This window comes from Musa acuminata, chromosome BXJ2-2, assembly GCF_036884655.1.
Source record: "Musa acuminata AAA Group cultivar baxijiao chromosome BXJ2-2, Cavendish_Baxijiao_AAA, whole genome shotgun sequence".
Lineage (NCBI taxonomy): Eukaryota > Viridiplantae > Streptophyta > Magnoliopsida > Zingiberales > Musaceae > Musa > Musa acuminata.
The window spans coordinates 22,149,788-22,173,263 of NC_088339.1; the positions used below are offsets into that span (position 1 = coordinate 22,149,788).

General features: G+C 40.5%; 4 protein-coding genes across 7 annotated transcripts; 2 read left to right on the plus strand and 2 right to left on the minus strand.

Annotated features, from left to right (window-relative positions):
* Nucleotides 1–854: 854 nt before the first annotated feature.
* Nucleotides 855–9,148, minus strand: LOC135586386 (bZIP transcription factor 27-like). Of its 3 annotated transcripts, XM_065095358.1 has the most exons (5): nt 8,938–9,148; nt 3,215–3,426; nt 1,454–3,131; nt 1,301–1,378; nt 855–1,178 (listed from the first exon to the last, which is right to left on the minus strand). In XM_065095358.1, the coding sequence occupies exons 3-5, from the start codon at nt 1,907–1,909 to the stop codon at nt 1,056–1,058; spliced, it is 657 nt and encodes a 218-aa protein (XP_064951430.1). In that variant the 5' UTR covers nt 1,910–3,131; nt 3,215–3,426; nt 8,938–9,148; the 3' UTR covers nt 855–1,055. The 3 variants fall into 3 exon arrangements, with proteins under 3 accessions (XP_064951430.1, XP_064951432.1, XP_064951431.1); XM_065095360.1 differs by having other exon boundaries at nt 855–1,195; nt 1,454–3,426; XM_065095359.1 differs by having other exon boundaries at nt 855–1,222; nt 1,454–3,426.
* Nucleotides 9,149–9,281: 133 nt separating this feature from the next.
* Nucleotides 9,282–12,866, plus strand: LOC135581476 (uncharacterized). Of its 2 annotated transcripts, XM_065095362.1 has the most exons (7): nt 9,282–9,485; nt 9,571–9,619; nt 9,723–9,849; nt 9,953–10,023; nt 10,109–10,181; nt 11,462–11,585; nt 12,520–12,866. In XM_065095362.1, exons 1-6 carry the CDS (start codon nt 9,314–9,316, stop codon nt 11,573–11,575), a joined length of 606 nt encoding a protein of 201 aa, XP_064951434.1. In that variant the 5' UTR covers nt 9,282–9,313; the 3' UTR covers nt 11,576–11,585; nt 12,520–12,866. The 2 variants fall into 2 exon arrangements, with proteins under 2 accessions (XP_064951434.1, XP_064951435.1); XM_065095363.1 differs by lacking the exon at nt 9,571–9,619 and having other exon boundaries at nt 9,287–9,485; nt 9,734–9,849.
* A 2,528-nt stretch (nt 12,867–15,394) lies between these two features.
* LOC135604935 (putative UPF0496 protein 2) lies at nt 15,395–17,209 on the plus strand. The gene is made up of 2 exons (XM_065094586.1): nt 15,395–15,593; nt 15,818–17,209. The coding sequence occupies exons 1-2, from the start codon at nt 15,524–15,526 to the stop codon at nt 17,002–17,004; spliced, it is 1,257 nt and encodes a 418-aa protein (XP_064950658.1). The 5' UTR covers nt 15,395–15,523; the 3' UTR covers nt 17,005–17,209.
* A 1,838-nt stretch (nt 17,210–19,047) lies between these two features.
* Nucleotides 19,048–20,260, minus strand: LOC135605364 (expansin-A11-like). The gene is made up of 3 exons (XM_065095366.1): nt 20,074–20,260; nt 19,668–19,989; nt 19,048–19,588 (listed from the first exon to the last, which is right to left on the minus strand). Exons 1-3 carry the CDS (start codon nt 20,213–20,215, stop codon nt 19,279–19,281), a joined length of 774 nt encoding a protein of 257 aa, XP_064951438.1. The 5' UTR covers nt 20,216–20,260; the 3' UTR covers nt 19,048–19,278.
* Nucleotides 20,261–23,476: the final 3,216 nt, after the last annotated feature.

The following is a 23,476-nucleotide window of genomic DNA, read 5'->3' on the forward strand; positions in this document are numbered from 1 at the left end:
AATCACTGGAATGGAACATCGCAACTTGTTTTCCTCTCTCTTCCCTTCCCTCTCTTCTTTTTGTTGAAGATGCCATGGCTGATGTGACAATCCTGACATCAGCTGCTGCTATTCTCGTTTCTTGGTTGATCACCGCAGAGGCAATATCGATACTTAGTGCTCTCAGAATCCCATGAAATGAAACCGTACAAGTCAGCCAACCATGCATCTCTTAAGCTTCCTACCGGTTGCTGTCCCCTTCTTTTGATTCCTGAGATGAGGGTGGCACTGCCACTTTCTCGTCTTTTTCATGGCGTCAGAGTAGCAGATGGAATGTTACTGTTGAATGATGCGACGTAGAGAGCATTAGTGCGCTTCCGAGTGTACACCATATCCGACGTCTCGTAACCTAACTCGCAGTGTTTTGCATGAACAATGGTGTACGTACACTTGGAGTCATACATTATTGTGATTCTTGTGCTCTGTCACTCTGTAACCATTTCTTCTTCATCTTCTTCTTCTTCTTCTGTCGCAGCCATGACTGCAAAATCTTTTTCACTTCATCTATTGTCACCTCTAATTAGTGATCTCTATATGTATTCTCCTTAATCCAGTTCCAGGCAAGGTTTCTTTTCTATTGGTAGAGGGAGAGGATATTTGGATCATTACATCTTTTATGTAAATTATAACTCTAGGTGAATGAGTTTTGGATCTCCTTCTTTCTGCTACATTTTCATTACAATGTAAACATCAAACACCCATCAGGAAGCCATCAATGCTCAAAAGTTCCTCACCAACTACTTCACATTCACACAGGCGTTAGTGCCAAGTGTCAGAGGTCGAAGAAATGCTCATGGTTTGACAGAATGCCATCGGGACAAAGCAAAGAACACAGATCTGTACCATTCTTCCTTGTTCAAGTAATTTATATATCTATACAAGCAAAAGCCAAACCGAGTGGCGATAATTATACACATTGGAAGAAAGCAAAGACACGGACCTATGTGTACATATCAATAAAACTGTGCTGTTCTCTTCTTCTTTGTTGGACTCTGCCATATCTACACCAGCACAGATCAAAAGCACTGGAACACAGATCGGAGAGCAGGCTTGTACGTGGGATTTGCTGCCAAAGGCAACCTTCTTTTCTTGGTTTTCCAACTCAAAATGGAGCTGTTACAGTTCTCTGCAGCGCACGCCTGGAAGCAGTGGGGTTCTGTGAAGCTACTACTGTCATACGCAGCTGTCGCAGATTTTGAGAAGAACCACAATAGATCATCTAACATGTCGCTCTAGAAACAAGGATGGAGTTAAAAGTTACCTCTTCAAGCTCTCTCCTTAGCGCATGGTTCTCATTCAGCAGACGAGCAACTTCTAGCTCAAGCTCATTTATGTAGGCCTGTCTCGTGGAAGACGATCGAGGTTAGAATTCTTGAACCCATTTGAGAGTGGTCATCATTGGAAGAGACAGTACCTGTTTCCTGGCTCTCGATCGAGCAGCCGACTCGCGGTTCTTGATTATCCGCTTCTTCCTGCGCTCGGCGCCGTCTTGGCCGTCGATGCTCCTGTTAGGCTGCTGCTCCGGTGAACGCTTCTTCGTGCACTCAGAGTGAGCGTCGTTGAAGGAAGAGCCACTGATTTTACAATCACAGGCGCTGGTATTGAGATCATAGCCAAAGAACCTGACGGAGTTGTCAGGACTGGGATCAATCGAAGCCGGAGGACGGCTGCTTGGAGGAGGAACCCGAGTTGCTTCTTTGGTGGCATCCGCAAGGAAGTCCTCGAGGGTGATGCCTCCGAAAGAGGAGGTGGTGGTGGGGTTGGAAGTGTGGAAGGTCCGGTGGTGGTGGTGGTGGAAGGAGAGGAGAGGGGTTGAGGGCACGTCTTGGTGGAGGGTGCTGAGGCTTATGTCCTTCCAAACTTCTTCCATGCATATCAGGTAGGGTAAACAGAGCAAGTAATCGAGAAGAAAACCTGGAGGAAGAGGGCAGGCACTTCACTGCAGATTTGTGAGGCACCGACTCAAAAGCACACTGGTTATCATGTTGTGCTTTGCAAAGGGGCTGTAGGACCAGGAAAACATAATATAGTACTCGAAAGCATCAACTTGCTGTTGCTCGCTAGTGTTGCTTGTTGATCGATCCTTGGTCCGAGGAAGAGCTTTTAATGTGCCCCATAGGAGCTGTAAGATGATCCTGTTCTTACCTTCGTGGTACATGCTTCCACGTCCCGGCTTGTCTCAAGACGACAGGATGTGGCACACATCAAGAATCGCACTGCCGCTCCGATCACATCGTGAGTCACATACCATGATCAGAGGCCGCGATTCAGATCATGACGTGAAAGGCACTTTTCGCGATTCAGATCCGCAGGAACATTCCTCCCGTTTAAATCCTTCCATGTCCAAATCTGTAGATAACAGTTCTCACTTGCTTCGTGTTGGTCAGAGCATGTAGACGGAGTTGAGGTCTTCAGATGCTTCAGATGCACCTGAATTTGGTCATGAAAAGCAAACATTGGTATGTTATTGCAGTACTTGAAGAATTCTTCTATCTGTTTTGAGTATCTATCTGAACTCTGCAGCTCCACAGTGGAGTTTACTGCTATCAAGTATGACAATTTAGCTTGCAGCAAAGAAGCAACCATGGTTATCATCTTTTCCGTGGCATCCAGGTGCGCAGTAAAAGTGCCTGCCCTCTTTCTTTTCCATGCTTCTGCTTCCTTGTGGCTTTTTCTGGATATGTTCTGCTGCTCATCGGGCTGTGGTCAGAACAAGACTCATGGCGGGGAGGAGGAAATGGACGGCATTCCAAAAAGGAACAGGACTCAGCTTTGGATGTGGCGGAGAAGGGGAAAGGATATCTGTTGGGATGTGACCATTTCAGAATCTGCAGCGCCTTGGTTTGATTGGCTCCATGGTTTACGGACAGGGAGGCAGCTTTCATCTGACAGGAAGATGGCAGGTCGTGGGGAATCGTTCGCTGTTCTCCGCTGTGCATGCGCGCTGGAATAAGATTGTGTTCACCTCCTGCTTAGATTTCAATACACGCACCAAATGTAAAGTCCCAACAACTTTCCCATGATCATTGGACACGGACAAGAAGCTATTCCGATCGAGAGAGACGTCCTGATTCCATGGATCGAGTTTGCACCTGAAAGATACAGAGAGCTTTTTGAGAGCAAATTCTGGGATATAAAGCACTATTTTTGTGAGAGGAAAGAGAAAGATTAGTGCATGAGGGCAGAAATGGGATTGCTGATAACAAAGCCAACAGATCTCCTTTTTGTCTCAGGTTGTGAAGGTGATCTGGTTTGGGTTCCGACAAGCAAATGCCAAATCAAATTGATTTGGACAGGAGCTTTGTGCAATGCAATTTGAGGAGCTGCATGATTCCTCTCTTTTGGTGGAAACACCTTCTGCTTCCTTCATCTGGCCAAATGATTGGGCTGCGACACAACATGCACCATGAACAGTTTGATCAAAACCAAATATGTCAAACAAATTGAAAGTGTAACTTACTCCATCTAAGATTTCAACATGCAATAAAAGCCAAATGGAAAAAAATTAAATAACTGGTTAGTCAAATTTGTCAGCAAATCTATGGAGGACCAAGTGATCATCCAAATTGTCTTTTACTTTGAGCTCTGTTATGCAAAGTCTCTTGTATGAAAAGTTTAGAAGTCAATATATTATTTCTGTCAAAAGAATGTCACATTTGTCAAGTTAGATATCATAAAATACAGGGTTAGGATCACCAATTATTGTATAGCTTCTGTTCTGATCCAATTATTCTATATTAATATAGGTGACTGGAACCCTAATGTTATGATGTGATGGAACATCTTTGACCTCTAAACCCATGACCTATCAGCCAAAGTATATAAATATTTGCTATACTTGAATTGATCAGTGCCAATTCCACCCATGTCCATTCATCCTAAATATATAGATAGCTGCTACATTTAGGTTACCCACTGCCAACTTTTAGTTCTATTGAAAGAAAGAGAGATCACCCCAACTCATGTTCGAGAACATATATCAAAAATGTCAAAAGTGAATTGAAAGGGGTACAAAAAACAACCATTGAACCAATCTAAATAAGATAAGACAATAAGAGTTTTGCGGTTTATATCCTTACAGGAACTAAAGAGAGTCACTACACAGTCCCTACCTCGCCTAAGGGACATTTGATGCTTAAAGAAGACATATAATGCTTCTATTTTGGTCTTTTGTTATTTGAGAAAGCGCTTGAATCTTTTGAAGTAACAATATTGAAAAGATAAGAAAGCAAATGATAGCACAAAATGGACTAAAAGATCTTTCCAAATTGCTGCTGAAGAGACAAACTTAATACGCAGTATGCATATAATCTTAATGTAATATACACATATATACAGAGTGAAAAAAAATTCTGAATTTCCATTAAAAACTAATGTATAATTATTTCATGAAGACAAATCTAGAGGTCTTTGGTCTCCATGTCATGCACCTATCTCTGATGTCCTTTTTGACATCAAGGATAAAAAATAACTCAAGAATTACAGGTTGTGCATAAATATGAGCACCTGTCATTTTAATCCAACAGCAAGTTTCAACTCATCAACAGTCAGCATCCAGCCTCATCCATTCATCTTAAATAGTTTAGTTTAGAACACATGTCCTATGAACTACAAATAGCCTGGAATGATTTTTTGTATGATCTAAGAGAAGAATTTACTAGCTAATAAAATGAATCAAGATAGTACACTATCTTCCATTGGTGTGAAGACAAAACAAGCTTCAGAATTCTGTTGTTTAAGTTTTTGGTTCAACTTTTATGTTTTCTTGGTTAAACTTTATTGCTGTCTGATGGACTGAATAAAAATGCATGTACTCTGCAATTTGATGACTTCTAGACCTACACCTTTTGACTCCCTTGTCAAACTAGTATGCAGGTAAGAGTAACACAAAATGAAAAATATGTTGCTTCAACTTCATTTATCTCTGTTTCTCCACTTCTTGATTGCAAATGAGGTCAAGATATGGACTTCTGGTAGCAGCCAGAAAGTTTCATACTTTGGGAAATAGTTTTCAGAATCTCTACAGATGCGGAGAACCAATTTATCTTGGAAGTCTCCTTGTATTCGTTTTACATCAGTTTTATAGGAATAAAACATCCAGCAAACTGATACTTCACTTCAGTACGTGGAAAGCTTACCCATTGCATGTCCTGTAACCATAAACACTTAATCTATGACGCCCAAGAGAATGGGTTATTCAACCATACCCATAAATCTCACCAATAAGATAACGAAAACTGTAAAGCAATCATGAAAGCATTCGCTAAGCAAGGGTTCTCTTAAAAAACTCATTTGCAGATTAAACAGCTTAATCAAGTCTAATTTTCAACTACTATAAGTCTCTGTCTGATCCTACTTCAGTATTTCAAATTCTAGGTAGTTTAAGTAATACCATATTCAAGTTCTAACTCCATGACTCCATCAATAGACTAGGATTAGGGTTCCTCAAAAAAAAATAAAAAGTTGCTTCTTAACAAAAGAGCTCATAACTTCTGATTAATTAACATTTAACGTTCAACTACTACAAGTCTCTGAATGATCCTATATCAGTATTGAAACTCTATGTACTTTATGTAATAAGTACATTGAAATTCTAGCTTCACGTTTTCCTCTTTCCCAGAACTCCATTCAATAGACTAGCTTTAGGTCTCTCCTAATAGTCTCACTTCTACAAGCCCTAAATCAGAATTTCCATTAAAACTACTTAAATATTTTGCACACCTTAACATCTTTTTAAACCAAATAAATTTCAAAATGCACACAGGATTAGATCTGATAATATTTTACCACAAAATCAGTGATTAAAAGCGCTAGGCGCCTTTTGGCGCCATAGTCCCAAAATGGCCGAGGCGCTAGGCCTCGCTCGAGCAAAGTGAGGAGCTTTATAATTTAAAAATTATATATCACAATTAATAAAAATAAATTAAAACAAAAATATCACATCAAACTTGCATTCATTTAAGGTACCAAATTATGTTGTCCATATCGAATAACAAAATGACAAAATAAAGTAAGATTAACATCAAAGATCATTAAGATCTTGTTCATCATCTCAATCCTGTCACCATCTAAAGCTGCAACGACAATCCAAGACACTAAAAAGTAGCACTAATCACTACAGCAATAGCAATCATAATCGACATTTCACTACTGATTCACTACAGCAAGCAGCTGCTGTTCTCACAAACATAGACAAACAACAAAGACTAACAGCCAAGCAGGCAGCTATTCTAGTTTCAAATTGACAAACAGCAAAGAAGTGGCAGTGGTGAACGGGGAAGAGGGGAGACAGCACGTGCATGAATCGTATGAAAATGATGAGCAAAAAGGTAATTTCAACGATGATGGCAAACAGTGGCATCGTGGGTGGTTGTTGTGGTGGTGGTCGACGAGAACAACACGGTAGTTACCTGCCTCCTCTTCCTCCTCCGATGCTAACACAGATGCAGAGCAACACCAGAGGAAGAAGACAAGGCAAAGCGGTGCAACACTGATGCAAATGCCTCACCTCCCTCTTCTTTCTCCTTCGGCGCCAACGCAGATGCCTCACCGCTCTGCCTCCTCTTCCTCCTCGTTGTCAATGTTCGGATCGACATCGACAAGGCCGACTACTGCATCGTTTTTGCCATCCACCACCACAACAACCACCCACGGCACCATTGTCCGCCACTACCATTGAAATTACCTTTTTGCCTATCGTTTTCGTGTTATTCATGCATATGTTGTCATATGTTATCTTTCATCGGTAAAGCCAACGATATTAGGCTAAATGAGATTAAATATTTCACTTTCATAATTATATGAGGCTTGTTATGCACATGTCTTACTGCTCTGCCTCCTCATTGTCAATGTTTAGATCAACATCGACAAAGCCGACTACTGTGTTGTTTTTGCTATCCACCACCACAACAGCCACCCACGGCACCATTGTTCACCATCACCAATAAAATTACCCTTTTGCCTATCGTTTTCGTGTTATTCATGAACATGTTGTCACGTATTATATCTTTCATCAGTAAAGCCAACGATGTTAGGGTAGATGAGGTTAAATGTTTCACTTTCATAATTATAGAGATTTCAATGTAAATTTTTAAAGTCTAGGGATTGGAATGCTAAGAAGGTCTAACTACATGGGGTAATCTATAATTAGCCTACAAAAACCATGTAAGAAAGGGTTTCTACATTAGGGCTCGTGTGTGGACATGTTTTAATCGAACTCCGTAGCCATCAATTAAGGGTCTAATTGGTTTAATCGAACCAGATATGATTCTTTGGTTCAACTCATGCTCGAACTAGCATGAGTTTAATCAGGTGTCCGCTCAACGCGTGGGCCCAGGCGAGTGCTTGAGTGAAGATGCCTACCCAGCCCATTAGGCGAGCGCCCAAACAACTCGTGACTTCACTACACAAAATGATGATGTTTTGTTAGTGTTCAAAACTTTTTAGAATGTGAGTCATGTAATGTAAAACTGAAAACACCAACATCTATGACAAGCGACACAAGACATGCATCAAACAAATGATGTATCACACTATTGCTTGTTTTCTTTCCAAGGAAGATATATTCATCAAAGTCCTAGTTCATTCAAAATTATTACTTTATTGTTTAATAAGGGCAGATGATCTGAGACAAAAAAAAAAAAAAAATTCCAGGCCTTTAGTGCTCTCTGGCAGCCCTTAAACACAAGGCTGAACCACTTATTCCACAGTCCTTGGCATTAAATCTAAGTTTCCAAAGATTGGGTCCATTAATGCAGGCACCAACTGAAGGCATAGGGCTGAGATAACAGTCCTATGTAACCTCAAGAAACCAGAAAATCTAACCGCATATATTCCTAGGGATTAAGAAACCAAAATTTTAGTTAAAGACTGACAAATTGCATGTCCTGTATAAATGTCTATAGCAGAGCTCAATATATTTCATAGTATTCATCGAGTACCATCAGAAAATTAAGAAAAATTACAAGTCATATGGCGACATGAATACAAGTAATAATATAGTAAAAAGGTCTCAAATCTTATGCTGGCAGAATAATCAAGCTTCTATGCACATACATGATCCTCATTCATCAGGTTGAGGTAAATATATATGTTATTGAGATGACAAGAATTTACCACCTTCAAGCATCTGAATAGAAGTTAGAAAAGAACAAGCATAGCACCATTGAAAAGGCAAGGTATAAGCATTACTTGCTAGTTTTAAATTCTAAAAAGGTACTCAAGAAGCAAAAATTATGCCACTAGCACAAGAAAGTTTCCAAACCAAAAAACGCCAGTCAACCTCCTCACATCCAACATTTATTAATGTTACTATACGGATAGGATAATCGAAAGCTACAGCTACTTTTCACATGATATCATGAAATAGAGCCAACAAACTACAACAGTAAAATAACAAAAGAAAATCTACTAAAAGCGAAAGATAAAAAGAGTAACAGAAAAGCACGAATGATTTCTTATCCAATATAGTAAAATATTTTCTAGGTAAAAATACGCTGAGACACTAGCAACAATAAATTTTACGGTGATAAGTATGCTAACGACGGATGAGAGGATTCTCTGAGGTACATGAAAAATGCCCTTACAATTGGCTGATGCCCATATTTCTATACATAATGCCAATCTAAATAAGAAGAAATAGATTCTCGACGTGAGACTTCTTGAAGGGATCAAATATGAGATATTGCGTTCTGTACATCAGTGCAATTTCTTGCACTGTTAAAAAAAACTACCCAAAAAGATTCAAATTTGCATTTCTTCTTCGATAATTAGGAGCAAGTTTCATATGATTCCCATTCAATGAGAACTTGCACCTCTTCTATTTCAAGTTATTTGATGAACAAAACGAAGTTGAGAATCTACAATAGAGAAAGCCACGGATTAGGGATCCGATCATACATGAGACTTCATGAGATTCCCCGTCGCAGGGAACAGGGCGACAAGCGGCGTCAGCGAGACCGTGATCGGCACAGAGCCTCATTGGAGAGTGTCGTTCCCCCGGGCTGCTTTTCGCGGCCACACGAACCACCGCCCTGCGAACGCCATCTTCTGCGAGATTAAGATTAGGGTTCAGATGAGGTTTTGTTACTCGACCGACAAAAGATCAGGGTTTTTTAATGGGTTTCTCTCACGGCCGCTGCTAAGGAATCCATGTAAAGAAAATAAACCGACACCGTTGGATTTACCTTAAGCCTCCAGTAGATCTAATCCTGATCGTTGGGTTGAACCCATAAGAACCTTTCTCGGCTTCGAAGGACCTCGTTTTGTTTCGACAATGGAAGGGGGTGGAGAAGAGGGCGAACCCCTACAGAGCGATGCTCTAGTGAAAATGGACAAGATAGTAGAAGACGAGGAGCTCAGGTCTCTTCTCATACCAGATGTAAAGGATCTCCCGTCAATTCCTCCATCGGCTGTGGAGTCCAACTTCGCTCGCTACTATGCCGCAGGTACTCCTTAAACCTTGGGAAATTTTCATCAACGATCGAACGATTTCGAAGAGGAACTCTCAAATTCATGAAATTTATTACTCAGACTTTCTGAAGCCAGGGCATGATCAGTACGTATATCGCCATGCCAATGGGTAACACAAGACATGAACCAAAACCAGACTTTTCTTTACCACTCTGTAAACTGAGACATAATCTGTCTGTGTTTTCCATTTTTGTTCCGGGTTATGATCATAGATTGTGTGTAGTCGGTTTGGCTCCAAGCCATGTCGCCTTGAGAGAGGAAGGTGGCGTAACAGCTGTGAATTTCAATGTGGGGAAATCTGACCGGAGCGAGATGAAGGTCACCGGAAAGCGCAAAAGGGTAAGTGAACTTTGAAGAAGATTGTCGATTAGTTGAAGTGCTAAGCTTGATGGATTGTTGTTTGCTGAGGCTTGAGCGATGATGGAATTGCTTGGTTTTGCAGAATGCGCAGCATTTCGATGCCAAAACTTCATTGTGTAAAGTTTGTGCAAATGGCAAAGAATTTATTGTGAGGTTGGAAAATTTGGAGCTCTGTTTGTCTTCAAATTTAAGCCGTAGTGATGTTTAGATATATCATTTTGGTGACTGATTTCTGCAGGTGTTGTGTCAAAGGTTCCCTCTTAGAGGTAAATGACAGATTACTTAAGCAACCTGATCTACTTAATTCATCAGTAAGTATGAGTTCCCCTTTTCCTCATGAAGATAATACGTAATGTGTGGTCCTGATTTTGTACAACAATCTATCTGATCAGTGATCAGATAGAAGTCACTTTTGGGGATTTTTTTTAAATTTATGATGTGGTTTTTAATTTTTGTAGTTTGATATTTCTTGTGATTATTAATTTAGACAATTATTTTAGAAGGAGAGGAAAGGAGGGGGAGGATGAGAGCTAGAGGAGGGAGAGGAATGGACTAGGAGGAGGAAAAGAGGAGTATTTGGCAAACTAGCAACAGTGTGAGGAGAAATCCTCTTCAATGAGAGAGAGAGAGAGAGAGAGAGAGAGAGAGAGAGAGAGGTTGTTAAAGATTCTAACCCTAAAATTAAAATATAATAATTATTTTTAACCAAGTAGGAAGCCAAATTGTAGGTTACCGGCCAGAAACTTGTATATTAAACTGTACCAAGCAAGAAGGCATAGTCTGCATATATATTTAGCTTCGGACTGGTAAATATCACCCAGTACATACTGGTCGAAATGAAATTAAAAACCATGAAACAAACCAAAAAATTGATGAAAGGAATTGATTTTAAGAAAGAATCCAATAGAACATTTATCAGGACCAGTTTTGTTGAATATATCCTGAATATATATTGTTCAGTTGATGAAAAGCGTATATTAATATTGCTTGTATTACTGGTGCAGGGTGGTTAAAATTGTATGTGGCAGGCAAATATGACTTTCTTGTTTTGAAATCTTCTAAGATAGAAGCCAAAAAATCTTTATTAGTCAGAGGTTTAAACATTCAGGAAACTGGGTATATTAAAAGCTAGTTTATTTGAGAAGAGACTATCATAATGGATATCTTGTATGTGTAGTAAATAGAGCAAGATATGACTGCATTTGCAAAAAGTTAGATGCAACACAAAGCAAGAAGAAAATGTGTGAGCATTGCACTGGTGCATTGATTTAGGTCAATGAAGCTAGAGATCTCAATTTAGGGCAAGGAAGACCAAATAATATCAATTATATACAAGAAATGATATGGATATTTATTTATTTATTTTTGTAGATAATCTGATACACACAAAGCTAAATTAGTCGAAACATTCAATATAGAAATCTAAATGATTAGTATATGGCTTATTGTGCGTTAGTCATTTCTCTATTGTGGTATAGCAACGTGAAAATTATGCGCCTCTTTAGCAGCAGAATAAGAATATCATTTTAGTGTTAAAATACAGATTTCTTATCTCTTATTTTCTGATCCATGTACATGTTTGTATGCGTAGGCTGACAGAGAAGGATACATAGCAATTATAATGCCAAAGCCAATAGATTGGCCCAAGATCAAAGATTCCTTATTGAGCCGTGAAGACTACAAGAAATTGAGAGGCCTTTCTTGAGACAACAAAGGTATTGTCTTTTATGACTTATCACTGGACAAATAAACAGACTGTCAAAGGTGAAATTTTGCTAATCCTATTAAACATGCTTAACTCAAATATGGAAATTTGATATGTAACCTCAGATGGTGAACCAAACTTTATACTTTGCACCGAGTATTCCCTTCCTTGCTTAATTGTCAAAGGTAGAATTTTATCAATCCTACTTAACATTAGAAAGTCAAATATGGACATGTAATCTCAGATGGTGAACCAAGGTCATTCACAAAGCATCTATTCACTGCAAGTGTGTTCACTCTGTTCCTGTCCTTTCCCATCCTTTATTTGTTCAGACCTCTCTTGACCAATCTGTGGATCTTCATTAATAATTTCTGTTTTTCACATCCAGACACTGAAGTCACACTAATTAGGAGCTTTCATTCTCAAATATAATCAACTATCTTGTTCACCTACTAGACAGAAGCTGACTGTGAAGACTGGCATGTATAATAACATTTCAATTGCTACCGGTGTCACATTTTTGAGTTTGGGCATAAAATTAGTATTTGCATGCAATTCTACAATTGCACATATTTTGCTCTTAAGTTCATTCAAAAATGTGTTGTGCTACTTTGAAGTGTGCTTCTTGCAACCTGTTGTGCTACTTTGACCATTTAAAAGGAAATATAAAACTATGGTCTCTGATCCTTCTCGTTCATTGTGAAACAACTTATTCCTAGTTGACTCTCGTTTTTATATTGCTCGTGGATTTTCTAAAGCCTATTGTTGGCTAGCACTAAATTTAGTCATCAGAGTCCAGTATCATCTGATTGTAGTTACAAAATCTCTCTAAATTTGCTTTCTGCATGTAGAACCAGAATGTTGCTAAGATTCTCGTCATAAAGCCACACCCTCATTGTGCGCCATAGGTGTTGTATCCATTTATAAGAGGCATTTTGGTGCAGGATTCTGTAACTGCTATCTGAACAAAGGAGTTGCCAGTTGCAAGAAGAAAGTGACAATGCTACACCACAGCTCTTTCAGATTTGTCAACCAATGATCATGTAGTCTTAGGCCCCAGCTGGATCCCCAAAAATAATAATTAAAGCATCAGCTATAACCAAGTTTTTTTTTTTTCTTTTTGGGATAACCAAGGATTCATACTAAGCTGCATCTTTTAAGGTCCTGAGGATATGTTTCAACTAGGGAAGGCCTCCATTTTTCCTTGTAAAACATTTGTTTCCAGTATGACTCTTTGCAGGTATGTTATTATGGTTGATTAATTTTATTATATCAGTGATTCAAACTGTTATTATGGTATGCATTGATTAGTTGTCATATATCCAACCTGTCAAGATTAGTGCGAGTGTGTGCTATACCTAAAAGTTCAATTGTTGTCATGATGGTGTTACCATGAAACTCTTGTTAACAAGGACAACTTTTGATGTACATCTGCTAAATGCTATAATATAGTGTATACATGTGTAGGTTTGTCAACTCTAAATACCTTTTGTTGTTGTTTTTTTTCTCTTATTAGCCACAAATATTGTCTTGACTATATGAAGGGACATTTTAGTAATTCAAGAGTAAGGTATATACAATCTTTATTTTTTTTTCAAAAATAAGAATTTTTGGTTGACTTGGCAAAAGCAAGCAAGCAATCAATCAGCACAATGATATATGATAAATAATCGATCATTTAATCGTTCTAACAAGGTTAAATAATTTTTAATGAGAGATAATTGAAGGTGTCAACAACTTGACCATCTCAAATGAGTCGATTTCAATAATCAGGAGTCCACCCCCCCCCCCCGACTCCAAGGCAAGTCGTAATACCTCAAGCATAGGTATCAGTTCCAAGTGCAGCCATTCTCTCCTTTCAAAATATTTACAACATGTAATCAAACAGTCCCAGTATCATTTCGAATCAAATAGCCTAAACCTTGTACGTCCAAGTCTTCAAAAAAGGCCCCATACGTATTCAACTTATATCACCCCACTCTCGATCTTTGCTAAACCACAATGGTCTGATTAAGGGCAATAGAAATGCCCTCCGAATGAGTTTGAAATGTATCAGTGCAACAAAACTCATCAAAGTAAGCCAGAAAGCTACTTCCTCACGATACTGGTCGCCACCGTGGCCCAAATCAGCATACGCAATATTTATGTGACCTTTTGACTTTTTGTAAAGTGGTCGGCATCGTGGGCCCCACAATACGGGGCATTAGTCGTCATGCCATTGACTTGGCCTGCGGCTGAGGTCGGTGCGCCAAGTCCCGGTTAACAGTGAGCTGGAAATTTGGATCACAATAGCATGCATCTCGACTCGGACGTGACCCGCGTGTGACCCAATCGCTTCACATGAATCACGACTCTTCGTCTCGGTTGGCGCCCATCGCACGGAACGGAAACCTTTTCTTGAGGAACTAAAACTGACGAGCAGCCAAGTCACCGGGAAGGCAGGACATGGGCCTCACCGTCATTAGTTGGATATGCATGAGAGGGGTTGAAGCTTGCGTAGCTTTGTTTGTGTCAGATTGAGATCCTGAGGAGGAGGAGGAGGAGGAGGAGGAGGATGTTGTTGATATGGTGAAGTGCACTGCGTGCCCACTCAAACCCAATCTTCTTTTTTTTTTTTGTAGCAAATATTTCTTGCATTATATGGGTTATTTCCTATTATTTTAATATTCAGAAATAATATAAATTCATATACATTATAAACATTAAACTTGTTTTCCTTCTTCCTTCAAGATCTTGTTTTTGTGCTTCGGAAGCAACTCGATTCTTGGTTTTCACCCCCTGACTCCACAAGAAACCAATACCTTCATGAGCATCTTATTTTTAGCTATGTAGATGATAATGCAACAAGTCACTCAACAAAGTTTCTACTTGCTCGTCCTACAAATATAATACAACATGATTTCCGAATTATAGTATGATGTCTCCATTATTTCTGTTTGACGACTTCCTCGATGGTCACATTTATATTACAAAACCTTGTTTTCTATATATATGTGGACACGGAAACATGTCCGTTTCTCTCTCCAGAGTTCCCGTTGAAGGCCACAGCTAGATAAAGATGGCCTAATATTAGCATGAAAGATATCCAAAGCTCCACTCTCAAATATAATACTGATGAAGAAAGATGATTCCTTCAAAGTCAAGGATTAGATGCTCCAATACCGTTCTTAATTTTTCTTTCTCTTCGAAGATCTTGAGATTGTGAAAATTAATGCACAAGATGGTTCATTCAAGAGAGAATGTTGATTTTTGTCTGATAGCTAATTATTCTTATATGATAAAGGATTTGATTTTCTTTTATAAACATGGAAAAATATTCTTAGCTTGAGTGTTTTTCTCGCTACATGGAACATCCATCAGATACATTTATAGAATTATGTTGACTTTTGATAAAGTTACATGCTAAATTGACTTTTAACTTGCTTCCCTTGTCAAATCGACTCTATTTATGTGCTGAAACAGTAGATTTCTGTGGATTTACATGGCCATAAAAGATAAAATCACAGGGAAACAGGGATAAGGGAGAGGAGGAGCGTGAGAAAGTGGAAGAGGCTAGAGAGGTGGCCGAGGCTTCACCATGTAGCGTGTGCTTGTGGCGTTTGCACTCAGATGCAAGCTTGTTGGCAGGAAGAGGGAGGCAAAGATAAGGAAGATAACGCGGCAATCACAGTTAGATGGAGGCGCGTGGGGAGGAAGGAGGAATCCATAGCTTTCTTACGCGTGCCACGGCTTCGTCCTGTGGTGGTGGGGACTCTGCAGCCGCCTCTTCCCGTGCCTTTTAAGAAAGCTCCTGCCTGCCTTCCTCTTCCGGCAGACTCTCGTTGCCTTATATATACGGCAGTGCAGCTGACGCTTTGAAGCTTTCAAGTCATTGCAGGTTCTATAGGCTCTGCATTTGTTTTGTGAGCTTCGCTGCAAGTACGAGCGTCAAGTTTGGAAGAGAAGGCGATGCGGTGGAAGTGGGTGCATTCTTCCTCATCCAAATCCAAATCCAAATCCAGCGACTCATTAGCGGCTGGTGAGGAACATTTTAATCTCTTCTTTTTTGTTTGGTCGTATCTCAAGTATATTAAGATAGGATTAAAGCTTAATAATAAAAAGCCAATAGCAGGAATCATTTCTTGATGAGATGACAGGAAGTTAAACGATTGCATTACTTTCTCCTCAAGTAAGCATGCTGATGATGTCAGGACTTATCTCTCTGGCTTTTCTTGCTTGTCTGCCTCTTCGTTCTTCCCACAGGAGGACAGCTCTCCATGGCGAGGAACCCTAACCATTATCGGAGCCCGTTGAATGTCAATGAGGAGTACAAGAAGACACTCAGAACCAAATCTTTCCTTGACATGTGCTCCAAAGTCCATCAACAGCTCCGGCGAACTGTCTCATCTATCGCCTCCTCGTCTTCGGAGGATGATGGCAGTGATGACGACGATGGCGGTTCTACAGAGGAGGAGAAGCTAGATTCGAGCCGGCCTAGTGAGTCGTCTCCTCTCCCGTACGCTGACCTCCCGGACTTCCTTCTCGAGCCGAGTCAAGAATCGCTTGTCGCTGCGACGACCGCCACTGACGACCGCAGCGCCCACCTCCAAGTCCACTCCCTCCTCCTCGAATTTTTTGACGTCACCTTACAGGCCTGCACCGCCTGCACGAATCTTTTGGCCTCCATCAACCGTACTAGAGTGCACCATCGGTCGATCCGACATCTTCTCTACAAACTATCGTTTGCTTGTTCTGATGACAGAGATTGCACCGCGTTCGACCGTCTTGCTTCCCTCGTCAACACAGAGAATCCGCTCCAACCACAAAACCTTGTTCACTTTCACTCTGCGCAATCCGAGTATACTCGTCTGATGCAGCGACTCACGGCAGCGCACCGGAGAATCCTCAGAAGGGCGCGACTTATCCGTTTGACCAGGAAAGCCACCGGAATCCTGACCATTAGCATCGCCGTGGCAGTTGCACTAGTGATTGCGGTGCACACAGTGATCGGCGTCGGGGTTGTGGTGGCAATAGCTCCGGCGATAATGACGACAGCGCCATTGACGGCCATGACTTGGGCGAGGGCAGGGAAAGCGAGGTACCTAGAGAAGCTGGGCGCACAAGTAGACTCGGCGGCCAAGGGCGCGTACATCGTGGGGAGGGACCTCGACACGATGAGCCGGATGGTGCGGCGGGTGCACGACGAGGTGGAGCACGAGCGGGATGTGGCGAGGATGGTGTTGAGGGACAGGGAGCGGCAGCTCGTGAGGGAGGCCGCGAGAGAGGTGGAGGGCGGGACGGCAGGTATGGCGGAGCAGCTGAAAGAGCTGGAGGAGCATGTGTACTTGTGTTTGATTACGATCAACAGGAGCAGGAGGATGGTTGCGCAGGAGATGACGATGGGTGCCAATGCTGTGCCTTCCCCGGCGGCAGCCGAGACAATGCCATGACATTGCTTGATAGATAGCGCATATTCTTTGAGTTCTCCATAATTTTTTCTTCTCAGTTCGATTGAGTACATAAAAGCTGACTAAATATTTCTTTGATAGATGTGTGTTGGCCCCTTCAATTAATTAGGCCGCATCACATGATCAACAAATATTGTTTCAAGTTTGGACATTGGATGATTGATTAATCAACTTCATGCAAATTGATGGTTCATATTGTTCTCTTTTTGTGCTACTTAATTATTAAGTAATACTAATCAAAGAGATGTGGACTAAGAGACACAAATCTTGCTATATTAAGGAAAAAAAATGAATTATGGTTTCACTTGCTTGCTAATTTTAAATGATTGGACAACTTTAAGAGAAGAGAAGAAACATGATATCCAAATTTAGTAGATAATATAATGCTTGTAATTTCAGTTTTAATTGTTGCTAAAGTACTTCTTACTGCATTACCAATATGTTCATATAGGATCATTAGCTGCCTGGATGTACTCACCTGGAATGAATTGCCTATTTAGTGTGCCAAGAATTATACATTAGACTCACATGCTGAATTATAACTCCATTATCAAGTAAAATATTTGACTACTTCCACTAATTATTTATGACAAATGAAATTGATGCTAAGCACAGAGAAACAAATTAAATATATGGAAGGATAAGACTAATGACTCAGAAGTCTTGTGCATTGGCTACTCATTTTTAATGAAATTTATTTTCTATGTTTAATTTTTAGTGGGCTGAACATCAGAACCTTACATACCCATTAGTTTGTCCTTTACTTGAACCATCTATGATCCATCTGTGAAGATTTGTACATCAAACTCAAGTAAATCTTACAATAAAAGGAATAATCTTTCATATATACAAATATACAGTCAACAAAGAGCTAAACACAATTATTCAACTTGCAGAATATGACATGCATTCATACTTTAGACCTTCACAAAACAAACTGAAGCAGAACAAACAAGAAGACCTTCGGAATGCAGGAAGGGAACCCATCAACAAAACAAGACACAGTGTCTTCTCTTACACCAATCTATACTAGGGGGTCTTCTTTGACCTCTCCACATTGCAGAGAAGTGCATGCCCTGCACCATGAAGGCTTCCTCCTCTATAACCTGGAGCTCATCTGCAGAAACCCACCTTCTCGCATGCACTGCTCAGTCCTCATGACTAATAAATATAAAGCGTACGTAGTTTTACTCTTGAGCCATGAGATTGATTCAAGGTGCAGAGCTGCAAAAGGAGATGCTTAGGCTGGGCTTTCCTTAATGGCGAAATGGAGTACAAGCTTAGCAGGGAAAGGTCGTCTGAAGGAGGTGAAGGGTAGGTGGTAATCTATAGGGAGAAGAAGAAGAGGGAGTTATGACTTGGATTATGTCAGTGTGCACTTTAAACGCACTGGTACTTCATTTACTGAGTGATTGATTGCAGCAGATCTGCAAACTTAGATTGAATGAAGAGTAGCTAGATGCTGGCTAGAGATTGGTAGAGAGGGGGAATCACAACAGAACAGGAAATATTAATGATGAGGCATAAGAACACTAGTCAAAGCCAAAGCACAAATGTCATCACATTCCACTATATGTATCTTTATACGATGGAAATCCAGCAAAACCTCCCTGGATAACAGCGGTTGGAAGGAGTGAGCAATTATTAGCGAGTCTGAATCACACCTGCTCTATCAAAGAGAGAGATGGGGGAGAGAGAGAGAGAGAGAGAGAGGCCTTGAAGAATACTTTTATTGAAGCTAATGAGAATAGGCTTAATCTTGACTCAAACCTTCTCCAACATTCAGTACAAACTATTGTGGCATGATTATAATTTACCATTATTTTTTATAACCTATGTTAATTTTAAAAAGATTAAAAAGATTAATAGCCAAACATTTGTACCTTTTGGTTCCATGGTCTTATTATTAAAATTCATAGCAACAAATATGTTATTACAAGAGTTTATCAAGTTATATATATATATATATATATATATATATATATATATATATATATATATATATATATATATATATATATATATATATATATATTCTTTTAATACAAAGCGCAGCATTTATTTCACAGCAAAAGCAATGCCATTGACGTTCTCTTAATCTTCAAAGAGAAGCGAGCAAGATAACCTCCTCTTAATGCTTCAAGCGACAGCTTCGATCCACAACACACGTACTTCGCAGGACGGCGGGCAAGTCGAGCAAAATATTTCGCATGCCGCAGCCAACCTAAATCTTAGACTCGGAAGCTTCCCAGCCTTTCAGCTGAACTGCAAGCGGCTGGAGAAGGTCTGCCCAAATCCCCAGTTAGACGGAACGATGTCACTGAAGACCAGCGTCTGCCCGTCCGTGGTGGTGACTCTGAAGGAAAGAGGCTGGCCATTGAGATAGGCATTGGATTGCCAGTTGGCGCCCCAGTTCCTGGACATCGGCAGCCACCCGGTTTTGGATCCCTTGACGGACATGGACTGGACCGATCCAGGGCCAGCGACGTTGCTGACGAGAACCAGTTCGAAGTAGTCGAGCCCGTTGATGGTGAACCTCACGCCACCATGTTTCTTGCACGGGACCCTGCGTCATTATCCGATCGGTCGAGCACTCGACGAAACCAGGAAGACGAAGACTGTCACCGGGAAATCAGGAGACTCACCTCTGGAACATCACCGGCACGATTCCTCCGCGGTAGATGCCGATCTTCTCCCATGCGGGCTGCGCCATGTCGAAGTGCTGGCGAGGAGGGTTGCACCACCCCCCGTCGTCGTTGGGGAGGGCGTAGTTCGGGGGGCAGAAGTTGGTGGCCGTGATCGTCACCGACACGCCCTTGAGGCACCACCGCGTGTCCGCCCTGTAGTCGCAGATGATCTTGTAGCACTGCCCGCACGACGCGCCGTCGCCGAACAAGGCCGTGCTCAGAGCTGCCGTCCTGGTGCCGTACCCGGTCGAGTACAGATTGCCGTACCCGCAAGCTCCACCTACAAACCATCCACCGCGACTCAGCGCCGTATTGGATTAAGCTAACAAGATACAACAATGCATGACGCCGACGGATATCCCACCCATCGTTCCCGAGGCGTCGCTTCCGCCGTAGAACGTCGCGGTGGCCTTCGTCCATCCCGAAGGCTTGAAGCCCTCCACGACGGAGAACATGGAGCTCACCGCCAATACCATCAACAGCACAAGTCCAACACCGCTATCCATCGTTAAGATAAAACTGCCTCAAGCTTAGGTCTCTTTACTGAATGCTAAGATCCATGGTGGGGATTTATACGAGAAGGAGAAAGCCAATAATGGATGCAAGCTTTGCACATGGCATGATGCAGTCACATCCATACCTTGTGGGGTGCCCAATAGCTATATTCTAGACCTTATCTGTGGCAATTTTGGTCCATTTTTCGTTTGCAATGCGAACCATTTGGTGCTCCAGTTCACTGGAATTATTAGATGAGAGGGATCACATGGTCATGTGTCCCTGCACATGGCTCCTGATCTCTCTGTAGTGCCAGCAACCAAGACAGGGTTGGTTGGCTTGGATTTATGATGAAGGCAGTCCAGGCGAGAGTGATGGACAAGCCTGGGAGCTCATCAGGTGCAGTTTCACTTCAAGTGGGAAACCAAATGGGCTCTGATTCCAGATCACCGACAGAAATGGTCATGGAAGCTCATCAGTCCTTGAAGAAAAGTGGCAAAACCAGATGGATTCTGACTCAAGATCACCGACAGAGTCGGTCATAACCACCTGGCAAGATAGATCCTGGAAGACCACACTTTACTACCATAGTTGTTTGGGATAAGGTTCAACCACAACCTAGATCCTTGACACACATAAGCCTAGGATCAAAGTATAAGATGGAACAGACATACTTGTTTAGAAGGAGTATATGACAATGCAATCTCAACTTGCACCACTGTTTCTTGGTAAACAACATCTTCCGTTTCAGGTGATATTGAAGGCCTGGCTGAAAGGTTAATGTTGTGGGTCAAAAAAGTCAGTTCTGTCATCCAATGACAAAATAGCATCCAGCTATAGAAACTACTTCAAATTTACTCACATGCATGCCAGGAAATCAAGGAACAAGACCATGTTATCGAAACAGTTTTGGATCTGTAGCATTTTGTGAACAAGATTTCACATAATTAATCATAGTTCTAAGCCATTGAATCTGGTATCAGATTGCAACTGTTCTCAACAAGCTTTCCAAAGACGAGGGAAGATAAAATCCATGTTACTGCTTTGTCTCTTGAAACTTGCCTCACCCAGGAAAATTATTGACAAAGGCTTGAAACCCTGAACCTGCATTATCAAAGAGGGAATAAGTTAGAGCAATTACAACTCAGAGCCAAGGCCACTAAAACCACATAAACTGCCCAGAAAAAAATTCTTTCATATTGAAGAACTATTTTTATATTTAATATGCATATTGATCCATCAGACTAAGTTGTAGGTTAAAAAAAGGTTGATATCAGAATTCAGTTTACCTATGTTTCCAAGAACAGCTTGCAAGCAAAAATATAACTAAGTTATTATTATTTTCATCCACCTGCTTTGTTGTGAACAGAGGAAATAGATCATCTCGGAAATTTTACCACACAACTTTTTACCTCATTGGGATCATCTTTTGTATCCAAAACTAAGATGGAAGTTGCTTTCCACGTATCTCACAATAAAAGTAAAAAAGTAATGCATTCAAACAAAGTCATGATCAAGGATGATTGTATGATAACCACACAATTACAACAAGATATCAGTGAACCTTGCTGCTTCCACAATCATCATCACTACAGTCAAATTTATAGTGATCAGACTGTAAAAAAACATTGATATCGTACAAATATATAATTACATTGTTGGAGCATAAAAGTGATAACAACGAGCTCCTCTATCTCTTCTTAGCAAGCTTTCAGTGCAGCGTCAGTAATATCAGATCATGCTCCCTTACTCCTGTATGCCCATATTTGCCTCTGTTACAAAAGCAGTTAGCCAGCATATATCCATCCTGTAAAACCAAACAACCTCTTCAATTCACGTGGTAGAATACAACTAATTAAGCAGACATTTCCCTTACTGCTATCCCATTAAAGCAGATTAACAACTGATCTTTACTAAAATGGAGGATCTCAATTGACTGCTTCCTTAGCAACATTGTGATATTTCTTCAATGGTATCAAATTTTGGTACATACCAGACAGTGTTTATTGGCCCAGTCTTGAACCGGTGTGTAGAGAAGGGTTTTTCGCCCGAACTAGTCTGATAATTGCAGCAATTTCTTTTAAAATTTTAACAACTGTTGTCGTCTTCTTTATAACCTCTCTCTCTCTCTCTCTCCTGATCCCTTACGCTGCACGCTGCCCAGTATTCAGATCTAAAATCATGCTTTAAATTACTTTGATTTTTGTTATTTTGCAAAGAATAAATTCATTAAACACTCATGGTTTTCTGTCAAACAAGAACAGAATACCAACACTAGCATGTGACTGTTTCAAGATACAATCAATGGGAAATTGCATTATAGTTAAGAATCTATATATTGTTATTCAAATACCAGATAAGTATCCCAGCATGCAAGCAACATAGCTATAACCACATACCTGACATCCTTATCTGACTCAGAAATTAATCAGTAAACATGCCAATAAACTCTCCAACAACTTGTCAGTGAAATTATCTACATTTCCAGTTTCATTCATGAATAATTTTCCTTTCTCTATCAGACTTCGCAAAACTCACAGTGAGCAACTGAGACAGCACTATACTCTCTGTGCTTTCTTCTCAAATAAAAAGATTTTAATTGAAGCGTAGATGCTGACTACCAGAATAGCTCCAACAAATGGAGCTGTCTCAACTCTCAAGTTGAGAGTTGAACTTACTGTCAGAGGCTCATTTCAGCATGAAAAATCCAAATATGCTAACAGTAACTTGCGTGCGGAGATACCCTTTTGTAGTGGACGATGTGGGCCAATTAATGAGGCTTGGAGATAGGATTCAGAAACAGAAGGTAGCAACTAAAAAAAAAGAAAAAAAACAAAGAGAAAATAATCAGTCTTGAATTGAACACTTGTTGGAAGCATTTTCATTAGAAAAAGTCCAGATTATTAACATAATTAGTGCCAGAAAGATAAACAGCAAAGTGCCTCTTGCGAAGACATATCCAGTTAATAGTATAGAGAACTCGACATAGACAGAATTATGTTACAAGTTTAAATAGATGCAAATACACCAAACAACCCAAAAACAGGACCCTTTCAAACATTAATTTAGTTTCTCATGACTTGACTAGAACTCTTGCTCTCTGTTTGAGTTACCATACTCATATAATGGATTTAAGTACAACAAGAAGCCAAACATAAAGTAGGAAAGAGAAAGAACGTCTGCAATAACATAAAATGCCAAAACAAAGCCTTTCACGGAAAATCTTAAGCTGAACCTAATGCAAAAATCTGTCAAATTTTTTTATTAGACAT

What these genes read in the sequence shown, in the direction of transcription:
- LOC135586386 (XM_065095358.1), bottom strand. Translation starts at nt 1,909, where the DNA reads ATGGAAGAAGTTTGGAAGGACATAAGCCTCAGCACCCTCCACCAAGAC. An exon ending in GATCGAGAGCCAGGAAACAG is followed by an intron (nt 1,379 to 1,453) that starts GTACTGTCTCTT and finishes TCCACGAGACAG; the next exon opens with GCCTACATAAATGAGCTTGA. An exon ending in TAAGGAGAGAGCTTGAAGAG is followed by an intron (nt 1,179 to 1,300) that starts GTAACTTTTAAC and finishes CACTGCTTCCAG; the next exon opens with GCGTGCGCTGCAGAGAACTG.
- LOC135581476 (XM_065095362.1), top strand. Translation starts at nt 9,314, where the DNA reads ATGGAAGGGGGTGGAGAAGAGGGCGAACCCCTACAGAGCGATGCTCTA. An exon ending in CGCTCGCTACTATGCCGCAG is followed by an intron (nt 9,486 to 9,570) that starts GTACTCCTTAAA and finishes TTTATTACTCAG; the next exon opens with ACTTTCTGAAGCCAGGGCAT. An exon ending in TCACCGGAAAGCGCAAAAGG is followed by an intron (nt 9,850 to 9,952) that starts GTAAGTGAACTT and finishes TTGGTTTTGCAG; the next exon opens with AATGCGCAGCATTTCGATGC.
- LOC135605364 (XM_065095366.1), bottom strand. Translation starts at nt 20,215, where the DNA reads ATGGATAGCGGTGTTGGACTTGTGCTGTTGATGGTATTGGCGGTGAGC. An exon ending in CGACGCCTCGGGAACGATGG is followed by an intron (nt 19,990 to 20,073) that starts GTGGGATATCCG and finishes GATGGTTTGTAG; the next exon opens with GTGGAGCTTGCGGGTACGGC. An exon ending in GTGCCGGTGATGTTCCAGAG is followed by an intron (nt 19,589 to 19,667) that starts GTGAGTCTCCTG and finishes ATAATGACGCAG; the next exon opens with GGTCCCGTGCAAGAAACATG.
- LOC135604935 (XM_065094586.1), top strand. Translation starts at nt 15,524, where the DNA reads ATGCGGTGGAAGTGGGTGCATTCTTCCTCATCCAAATCCAAATCCAAA. An exon ending in CAGCGACTCATTAGCGGCTG is followed by an intron (nt 15,594 to 15,817) that starts GTGAGGAACATT and finishes TTCTTCCCACAG; the next exon opens with GAGGACAGCTCTCCATGGCG.